The sequence below is a fragment of the Sinocyclocheilus rhinocerous genome, unplaced genomic scaffold (genome assembly GCF_001515625.1).
Source record: "Sinocyclocheilus rhinocerous isolate Xijiao unplaced genomic scaffold, SAMN03320098_v1.1 scaffold1590, whole genome shotgun sequence".
Lineage (NCBI taxonomy): Eukaryota > Metazoa > Chordata > Actinopteri > Cypriniformes > Cyprinidae > Sinocyclocheilus > Sinocyclocheilus rhinocerous.
In genome coordinates this window covers 598,466-609,134 of record NW_015651328.1, presented here as the reverse complement: position 1 = coordinate 609,134, position 10,669 = coordinate 598,466, and the positions used below count along the sequence as shown (strand labels likewise).

Genomic DNA, 10,669 nt, shown 5'->3' with positions numbered 1-10,669 from the left:
GCGAGGGGAAGGATTCCTCTCTCATTCCCCATTGGAAAATAGATTAGATGTGGAGATTTGGTCACTGGGACACTTCGAGAACTGGTCAACAGATGAATGTCCACCTCTGGGTTGTTATCTTAATGATATTTACCCAATATTGCAGGACCCCCAGTCAGATGTGACTGTGTGCTAAGCTAAGGTTCAACACTATTTGCAGGTATTCTTTTCAGGGTTGAGCACCACTTTTTATTCGACTGTGCTGCTCTTTCAGTGTTGGTCTATGTAAACAAGAGCTAGATGGATGTGTTTGACCTCTGCGATCACGTTTAGAGTCTTTTGCAGTATTGAGTATAAGGGGCTATTCACACAGAACACGTTTTTCCATTCCACTGTTCTACTTTCCCATTGTTTTTCTATGTAAACAGGCTAGACGGACATGTTTGACTGTTGGGCTCGTGTCTTTTGCAGCATCTTCAACTTTTAGTTCAACTTTTAAAAAATGCCCTGCATTTTTTCCCCATTTCACTGTCCACGTCTTACGTTTTTCAAAGCAAATGCGTGTTATGTGGGAATGGCCCTCATCATGGCATTCTAAAAACAGCGCTTAAGTTATAAGAACTCACATTTTTACATTTCACTGAGCTACTTTTCCATTGTTTTTCTATTTAAACATGCAATAGTTGGATATGTTTGACCACTGTGCTTGTGCTCAGCTCTTTTGCAGCTTCTCGCGCATGAGGAGCTTCACACAGAACGCGTTTTTCCATGCCATTGTACTACTTTTCCATTGTTTTTCTATGTAAACATGCTAGATGAATGTGCTTGAATGTGTTGCTTTCACGTCTCGCGCATGACACCGCATTATAAAAACATGCCACTCAAGTTAAAATAAGTTTACCCAATATTGCAGGACCCCCAGTCAGATGTGACTGTGTGCTAAGCTAAGGTTCAACACTATTTGCAGGTATTCTTTTCAGGGTTGAGCACCACTTTTTATTCGACTGTGCTGCTCTTTCAGTGTTGGTCTATGTAAACAAGAGCTAGATGGATGTGTTTGACCTCTGCGATCACGTTTAGAGTCTTTTGCAGTATTGAGTATAAGGGGCTGTTCACACAGAACACGTTTTTCCATTCCACTGTTCTACTTTCCCATTGTTTTTCTATGTAAACATGCTAGATGAATGTGCTTGAATGTGTTGCTTTCACGTCTCGCGCATGACACCACATTATAAAAACATGCCACTCAAGTTAAAATAAGTTTAGATTTTAAGAAAAGCGTCTTTTAAGAAATGTGTCTCCAGACCTTGCATTTTTTCAATTGCACTGCCCTGCATCTCAAGTTTTACATTTCACTGAGCTGCTTTTCAATAGTTTTTCTAATTAAGTCTGTGAGAAAAGGACATGTTTGACCGCTGCACTCACGTATTTTTCAGTATCGCACGACATGGTATGGTAAACGAATGTTTGCAGCATCTTGTGCATGACATGGCGTTCTAAAAACAGCATTCATAATAAAATAAGTTCAGCCTTAAAAACTGCAGCTCTAGGCTTCCACCACCCTGTGTTTTTAGACACAACAGCATGCTCTGCATCAAATGACTCTGTTACTGAAATGAAATTTCAACTTATCTGATCTTAATCACTTTACACTGAAATTCCCGCTCTTCTATTCTTCTGACAGAGAAGTTAGCAGCGGTAGCGGTGAGCTCCAAGAGAGCGGTGCTGGGTGGAGCAGGTGTGATGGGACCTCCAGGTCCTCCAGGACCACCTGGATCTCCAGGACCTCAGGGTCCTCATGGACTGCCAGGCGGCCGTGGCATTCCTGGCATGATCGGGGCCTCAGGCCAGATAGGAAACACTGGTCTTAAAGGTTAAAAAACCTTCTAAATATAGATCTTGCTCTTGTGAAAATACTGTCAGTCATCCTCATTACTGTAAATCCTATCGCCATGTTTCCATTTTGCAGGAAAGAGGGGTGCAAAGGGAGAGAGAGGAGATCCTGGCCGACCACATCCTGGCCAACCGGGACCACCTGGACTGCCAGGTAAGTTCAAAGTCCACCGGTAAAGTCCAAATTGTCTGAAGGCGAGTTGGTTTACTCAGCAGCCCATCCTGCTTTCTCACAGGTCCTCCAGGTCTTGACGGTGTGGCACGTGATGGTAGGCCAGGCGAGCGAGGACCACATGGTGTAGCGGGTGAGCCAGGCCGCCCTGGAAAAGCTGGTCCTCCTGGACTTCCTGGATTTTGTGAAGCAGCTGCATGTTTGGCAGCCTCCGCCTACACTTCTCCCAGACTACAAGAGGCGGGAACAGTCAAGGGCCCATCCACTTAAATCAAGCCCTCTACTGGGGCATAAGAACATCTTGGAGAGAGAGTCAGAAAGAAACAATGAAAAGGGGAAGAAGCATGGAAAGAGAGGCACACGGGCCTTTTCTTCATTGGACACCTTGTGAGGGGGGACGGAACAGCCGCTGTCTGATATTGTGAATTTTTTGTATGCATTAGGATTGTTTATGAATGATTTGACATTTGAAAGGAAGTTTTAAGTTGGCAATGTTAGCCGCTGCTGCTCTGTCCCACCTCACAGTACAGAGAGATGTGAGAACATTGCTAGTGACATCACTGATGACATCATCATCATGCGCCCTGGACTAGAAGAACTGTGAGAATGAGGTTCAAACAAAGGTGCTGTTTTTTTATTTTTTTAAACTGTTATTTGTTTTATGAATCTGATCCAAACTTCTAAAAGATAAAGGATGATGGTGAGATTTTTACATGCCAGGAAATTCCCCTATAATTGAACCAATAAAAAAAATATTTAAAGCTACTTTATTAATAGATTCATTTACCTTGTGCTTCAGTGATCAGCTTCCCTGGCTCGAGAGGATACCTCGTGTACATTATGCCCCTGTTTGTATTGTGCCTGTCTGCACCATGAATCAATGCCTTTGATCTGCTCTTCTAGGTGAGATGGCAACATGCTCCCATTAACTTTATCCTCGATTCCATGCTGTAAATCTTTGTAAATGTGTATTAATTTTGTATGGACAGAGTGGGTTTAGAATATAAAACTGATACAAAGTTAACAATTCAGCATTCAGGATTAAACTCCAAACAATGCTCAGACTTTCCGGAATTTTGAAATACAAACCTGCCACTTCCAAGATACTGTGTGTTATGTACTTAGAGAAGAACTGGTTATCTTCATTAACAGACTATTTATTGTTCTTTTTTTGGTTCGTCTGTAAACATTCAAGTTTTCTTGCCTGGTTGTTCAGATTTACCCCAATCAATAAAAAGGAACGTTTTGTAAAACTCAATGTTCTTCTGTATCGTGAACATCTGAGAGGAGCAACGGTTTTAACTTTTGAAGAACTTACTTTCTCTCTTCTGGATCTCACACGTCTTTTTTGTTTTAATAAAATATATTCATTTCGATGTCTAGCCTTGTTTGTGATAAGGCAGCAAGCATGAAATGCAAATGAATACTATCTAATAATTTAAAGCACTTGATCGGCGTTACTTTTTCTAAGCAAAAGAAATACAGAGTTGATGTAATTTTTTAAAAAACAAAACAAAACATTAAACTGTCTCCAATTCTCTCACTCAGGATACAACAACAGAAGATTGTATTGCTCTAGAATTCTTGATTCTGAGTGGTCAGTTGCAGCACTCAGCAGTCAGAAATGTCTTAATGCTCTCTGTCATTATGGCAGCACTGTCAGCTGATCATCTGGGTAACTAATGCTGTATACGTATGACATTTTGTAGAATAAACAGTCTAAGTAGTGTTAAAAAACAAAAAACAAAAAACACTTCAAATACCTGAATAATTCAGTTTTATTTAACTGATGAACCGAAGTGTGGAATGGGAGGGTCTATCACACTCCAATGTTGGATGACAAAATAACCTTATCAAATTACTACACTAGACCAGGGTTTTTCAATCTTTTAGATGCCACGGACCCCCAAATAATATCATCCTCATGCGAGGACCCCATCCTAAAATTTAAAAGCTATGTATTTATATGTATAAAGTATATTACTTGTTCTCAGTATTATTACTAGCATATTGGCTGTTTATTAGTACTTATAAAGCACATATTAATGACTTTTTCTTCATGACCATATTTTTGATCCCTACCCCATACCTAAACTTAACAACTAACTTACTAACTATTAATAAGCAGCAAATTAGGAGTTTACTGAGGCAAATATTTTTGTTAATAGTTAATAGTGAAAATTGGTCCCCAAACTAAAGTGTGACCATTTATTTTTTATTTATTTTTAAGAATTTTTTTATTTTAATCAAATGTATTTATTTAGTTTTAGTTTAAGTTCAAGTTCAAGTTCATTTAGATTCAGTTTTAACACTGTTTTTTTTTTTCTTAAGTTTTCCACGGACCCCCTAGTACTACTTGAGACCCCCTGGGGGTGCCCGGAACCAAGTTTGAAAGACATCATATGCATCATATATAGTACGTCATTTGGGACACAATTCATGTTTCTCGCACCGCTGATTCATATTCTGATCACTATGGTTACAACATTGTCCCTATTTTCAGTATAAGCAATCTTATTTCTATTTCCAAATTCATGCCCTCACCATCATATATGCTGTTATTTACAAAGTGTTGAAAATTTAACTTGAAACTCTGTACCCTTGGGTTCAATACTAAGTATTTCAAGACATTTCAGTCATCCTTTGTGAATACAAAACTGTTGCTATGGTTACAAACTGAATATATATACATATATACATATACATATACATAGCTGTTAAGGTGCTTCAGCTAAATATTTAGTTAAGGGTATGAATACTTATGCAATGTACTTATTTCAGTTTTTTAATAAATGTACGAAGTTGTGACAATTCTGTTTTTGCTTTGTCAGTATGGTGTATGGAGTGCAGATTGATGTGGAAAAAAAGTAATTTAAAGAAGTTTATCATAAGGCAGCAACATAAAATGTAATAAAAAATGCTTTCGCAAGGCACTGTATATATGTTGTTTAGGGACTGACAAGTGAACGAGTCCATAGAGAACTCTGCTTTCAAAACTTTTATTGCTTCTCAAGTTTCTTTAAAGAAAAAAATTTGCACACAAATGACTTTGCTTACAAATAGTGCTATGATGAGATACATGATGATGGGGGAGATTTTTTAAAGCTTGGATAAATAAAAGGTTGAAAGGCCAATCTGAAATCGGCATGCTCGTAACGTTTACTTCATGAAAACTGCATAATTAAAAAAAAAAACTTTTCAGCTATCCTCCCAATATAGATACAGAGTCTTTCTCGCTATCTTCACACACTCACACCCACATACAGACCGAGGGAGTGACAACGAGAGGATAAAGTGCAGAGTGTAAAAGCATCAGACTGGCTGACGCAGCAGAGAATCAGTGAGATGCTGTTTGCTTTAGAGATGACTGAACTGAGAAGGTTGGGTTTGGATGTTTAGGATGACTAGCAAAGCATATTTAAGATTAGAGTGTTCTAGAAGCACATGATGGTTCAGCTGCAAGTGGTACAGTATATCAAAGTAAATTCAAGTTTAAGAGTCCAGTAGAGTGGTAGAGGAGGAGATGTCATCACAGAGCTCAAGAAATAGGTGTCACTGAAATATTCTTATAAAAATAAAATCCCTTTCTGTCCCAAGATACATCACAAAATTGCATTCTAACCCAAAATTGCATATAAAACTTACCTTTACAAAACATCCATTTGTTTAGAGCTTATAAAATTATTCCAAAATATCTGAGACGACCATAAAAAGGGCTGCCATGCTGATGATTTTTTTAAAAAGTACAAAAAGCCATTACATATAAATATGAATATGTACAACACAAGCCCTTGGGGAAGTTCATTTTGAATAATAAACATAATTAATTAGGTAACTGTATCTATGCCTAATGATAACCTCAAACTATTTAATATTAAACGGCTCACACTGTGGAAGGAATTATTCACTGGAAACAGATAGATATTTATGCCACATTGTCTTTGCTAAAGCAGTTAAATAGCAAAATTAGCAGCTGCCAAAATGACCCCCTCACAAATATATTATTAAAGAAATATTACAGATTCAATACAAGCCCTAGCAACGGCATCTGTGGCAATTTTCAGCAGAAAATCTATTTGATTCATACCTCAATTTGCAAAATATAAAAAAAAAAATTAAAAAAAATAATGTTGAACGCTTGCCCTATAGAATTCCATTATAAGTGCAAAGCTGTCAACATTTTCACAAAATGAGGTATGAGTCAAAATAATTCCTGCATTAACAACAGCATGCCATGGATGATTTTAACTTGTATTTAACTCAGAATATTGCTTTAATAGTTAATAAAGGACCTTGAAGACTGGTGTGAAATGTCAATCGGAAAAACAAAAAATATTTTGCCTGGTAAAGAAATGAAAAATATTGAACGCTGAATAAATCTGGGTACCTATAATGACTGTCAACACCTTATATGTCCAGGGATCTAGAAGTCTTCAATTTACTATAATTGTAAAACACAAACTCAAAAATGATGGCAATATGGGACAGTATTCAGGGGTTAAGGCACTCAAGTTTGGGAAGTTGCACTGATTGTAGTGGTGTTAAATAATGCTTAGCCTTTCTTCACCGGTTCATCAGCAGACAATAACTTATAAAAGTCCCCATTGGTGGTGAACCAGTTTTTTGGTATTGCATCATGCGGAAAGGAAATGACATTAATCCTTTGGTTCTCCATGGATCTTCTCAGAAGCCTTAGCAGATACAGGTAGGTAACCGTGAGATTGTCAATCAGTGGGTACCATCCTCCATCTTTTATTTCTCTTAAACCATTTTCTAGTACATGGGACCTTTGGAAGCTGGGCCCTTGGGATTGTACCCCACAGGCATACTCATACAGTCTGACGGGTGACAACGACCATCCTTGCCCTTTGGTCCAGATGGTCCTGGAGGTCCAGGAATACCAGGGATGCCCTGCTGACCAGAAGGACCTGGTGGTCCCATCTTACTGTAACCAGGAGGACCAGGAACACCTGAGAGGAACGGAAGGAATGAGAAAGAGATTACAGTAGCATAAACATGACAAAGTTGGCAAAATGACTTCCACTTTAAAATTGGCTTTGAAAACTTGGGAGTCAGACCTGGAGCACCCGGAGGGCCAGTGTCTCCCATCTCTCCAACACCATTATCTCCTTTTTCTCCCTTTACACCAGGGGCACCTGGGGACACATATGAAAGCAACCTTGTGGATGACTGGGCAAATGGAACTCTGGACTGCTGTAGGAAACATTAGCACATTAGTTCCTCTTACCGGGTGGACCCATGGGTCCCTGCCTTCCTTCGCGGCCAATCTGCCCAGAGCGGCCCGGTATCCCTGGGGGACCTGTGATGCCTGGACTTCCATCTTTCCCTGGGGGTCCTGGTCGACCAGGGGACGCAACCATCTCCACAGGCATCTGCATTCGGGACATGTAGTAGCCCATACGCTCTGCAGGAACAAATTAACTTTGAAAACCAACCTAAATAAATAATAATAAAAAAATTGTACGCCTGCCCCATAGACTACCATTATAAGTGCAAAACTGCCCACAATTTTTTTTCTTTTACAAACTGATTTGAACTTGTTACGTGTATTTTAACTTGTATTTAACTCAGAGTATTGCTTTAATAGACACTAAAGTGCCTTAAAGACTGTTGTGATGTATCAAAAAGAAACCAATATCTTTTGTGGAGGGCTGGGGAAGAAATTAAATCATCCTAAGACACTTTCTGTGTGAAATAAACCATCTAGAAATAAAGCTTCAGTGCTTCCAGATATGTCTGGTTACAAAAGTTCTCTTACCGTCAAAGATCTTTATGACCTGCTGCCTGATGAAGGACCTTAAGTCATCATAGTTTACAACAGCCTGGAAAAAAATAGTTACAATGTGAAGTTAAAATGCTCATATCTACTATTCTGCAAGATATCTTATCCATCATCCGCTAAAACTAACTCGGATGACAACGTAAGCCTCGTACATCCAATTTACAAATGGCTGCATCGACTCTCATGTTTAAAATATGGTGGACAAGGAAAATAAAAAGCAAACATTGATTCTTAAAGTAGATACTGTTCTATACGATACTGTAGGCGGGAAACTGTTTCTGTCAGTTAATAAACTCTTTCAGCCAGGGTTTTTTGGCAGTGTACCATCACTGAAAAAGCCTCACTTCATTCCCTGGGATTCCTGGTGGTCCGGAGGCACCAGCTGGTCCAGGTGAACCAGGATTTCCCCTCTCACCACGGGGTCCAGCTGGTCCTATGATCCCTTCTGGTCCTTTGGAGCCAAAACCAAAGCCTCCTCCTGGTGGGCCAGGACGTCCGCGCTCTCCCGGGGGTCCCCTTTGCCCTGCAGCCCCTGCTTCGCCCTGGATAGGATCAAAGGAGCAGCTGTGATTTACCACACAGGTGATTCTACGACAATGACCACGGGCTACTCAATGATCCCTGTAATAGCACCGCATAATAGGCTTTATATAGAAACGCATGCTCAGCACTATACAGTCCACAAAATAAAATCTTCAAGGTCCGTCCCATCTACTTTTTTAATGAAGGGCAACAAGTGTGAATACAATGAATGCTACAGTTGTGGCTTATAATTTCATTCTGGTTTGCATTCAATTGTGATTTTATACTTCCTGAAAAGCCCTCTGCTGGTTATGTATGTTTTTATAACAATTTTTTTGTAAATTAGCTATTGATTAATCAATGCAGCTTAGTCAGCGTAGACTGCAGATGGGTGAAGGATAGCTTTAATGGCTTGCATTGTAGCCTGGCTTTGCTTTGAAAACATACAAAAAAAAAAAAATCTCTCTCTCTATATTTATATGGATGTGGATGTGACAATTCAGTGTAATGTATATGCCATGGTTTACTTCTGTTCCCTTACAGCCTCATTTACATTCACTTAATGTAGAATGAATAAAAAAAAATGCAGTTGATTCCTCGAAAAGGTCCATATTACCCATGTCAACTTATTTCAACTTACAATATGTGTACTGTACAATAGTAAACATTTTTTACTGTTGTTAGCCCCAAATGAATGGAAATTTTGTCTGGATTTATGAAGTGGCCTGCAAAGAATAACACACAAATTCTAAAAACACTTATGGACATTCAACACAATTGTTTTTTTATTATTGTTTTTTTAATTGTACTGTATTGAACTCAAAGCAGCTAAGCAGTGTTATTTTAACATTATTAATATAATATTATTGTATTTACTATTTTGAATTAGTTTTTTTTTTAAATATTTTCATTTTCGTTTTACTTTAAGTTCTAGTTAATTTTGTTGTTTTTTATTTTTATTATTCCATTTTATCATTTTTTTAAAAATATTTCTATAACTTTATTTTTTTATTTCAGTTTTAGTAACTTTAGTACTTACTTATAAACTTATTTTATTTTGTTGCCAAGTCAACATTTCTTACATTAATTTGTTCCATCTAATATTAATATTATTATTATTCTTTTATTTTTTATTTAAAATTAACCAAGATACTTAAAAAGGTTTTAGTTCTTTAGTTCTACACTGCAGCTGAGCAAGCTTTTTTTCACTAAAATGTATGGCTCATTTAGAAAATGGCCTAAAACAAACAAATATTGATTTCTTACTTTGCATTTCATATCTACTTTTTTTGTGGATATATATTTAGATAATTAATGCTGTTCATTATTATGTTTTCAGTTTCATTATATAAATATTGGTGCTGTCTAATTGTATTGGTTCAAATGCTAATTAATGCTAGTAGTTACATATCTAAAAACATTGCCCCCCTAAATATCTTCAATGTAGTTAAGCTACTTTTTGCTAATGGCTTGTAAGGTAGGATAGTTTTAATACTTCATAGTTTCAAGTAGCATTCCCAACACTAATGTAAACACGTGTAGCAGTCTATACAGAGCTTCTGCAAATGGGTTGAGGGAAAAGCACTGCTCTCATCGCATTCACACCTAAACTTCAAAAACCTGACAATGCTCTCCTGTCACAGTGACATATAGAGGCTCCTGGCATGGCTTTATTATGGAGCATAATGGTGTCACTATGTAAGCTGAGAGTGGTGTTCAAACAGGCTACTGTGGCAGATGAGGGAGGAAAAAACTAAAGAGTGAAGGCAAAGTGAGGTTAGATAACATGCTCTTGTGATTGCAGATGGAGCCACCTGACAAATGTAAAAACTAGCAGGATGTGTTGAGCATGCATAGATGGGAGGGAAAAACTCTCTCTTATGCCTGAATAAGATGTATCCAAATGCATGTGAAAAGATGTCAACGTTCAATGGTGCAAAGACCAGAGGTGGGACCAAGCCATTGTTTTGCAAGTCACAAGTACCGTATTGGCCCGAATATAAGACGACAACTGATTATAAGACGACCCCCCCTTTTTCCAGATGTACCTTCTGGAAGTGGGTGTATTATTGACATGTCAAAGTCTAGACCCTGAATATAAGTCCACCGCGTTTTTTCAGATGTATTTCCAAGAAAAAAATATAGTCTTATATTCGGGACAATACGGTAAGTCTCGAGTCTTCGCATTCAAGTCTCGAGTCAAATCCCGAGTCAAGACAGGCAAGTCCAAGTCGAGTCCCAAGTCAAGACAGGCAAGTCCAAGTCGAGTTGCAAGTCCTCAGCTTTAAGATTCAAGTCTT

At 38.2% G+C, this 10,669-nt stretch overlaps 2 protein-coding genes across 2 annotated transcripts in view; one reads left to right on the top strand and one right to left on the bottom strand.

Annotated features, from left to right (window-relative positions):
• Positions 1-3,377, top strand: part of LOC107712764 (collagen alpha-2(IX) chain-like) — a 20,216-nt gene extending 16,839 nt beyond the window's left edge. Inside the window, exons 30-32 of the mRNA XM_016518100.1 lie at positions 1,664-1,852; positions 1,949-2,026; positions 2,109-3,377. Coding sequence (XP_016373586.1) covers positions 1,664-1,852; positions 1,949-2,026; positions 2,109-2,314 — 473 coding nt within the window. The 3' untranslated portion in view covers positions 2,315-3,377. The remainder of the gene's footprint in view (positions 1-1,663; positions 1,853-1,948; positions 2,027-2,108) is intronic.
• A 2,077-nt stretch (positions 3,378-5,454) lies between these two features.
• Positions 5,455-10,669, bottom strand: part of LOC107712760 (collagen alpha-1(XVI) chain-like) — a 61,236-nt gene continuing 56,021 nt past the window's right edge. Inside the window, exons 65-69 of the mRNA XM_016518098.1 lie at positions 8,192-8,389; positions 7,824-7,887; positions 7,293-7,469; positions 7,123-7,200; positions 5,455-7,014 (exon numbers count right to left, since the gene is read on the bottom strand). Of these exons, the coding sequence (XP_016373584.1) occupies positions 6,818-7,014; positions 7,123-7,200; positions 7,293-7,469; positions 7,824-7,887; positions 8,192-8,389 (714 nt within the window). The 3' untranslated portion in view covers positions 5,455-6,817. The remainder of the gene's footprint in view (positions 7,015-7,122; positions 7,201-7,292; positions 7,470-7,823; positions 7,888-8,191; positions 8,390-10,669) is intronic.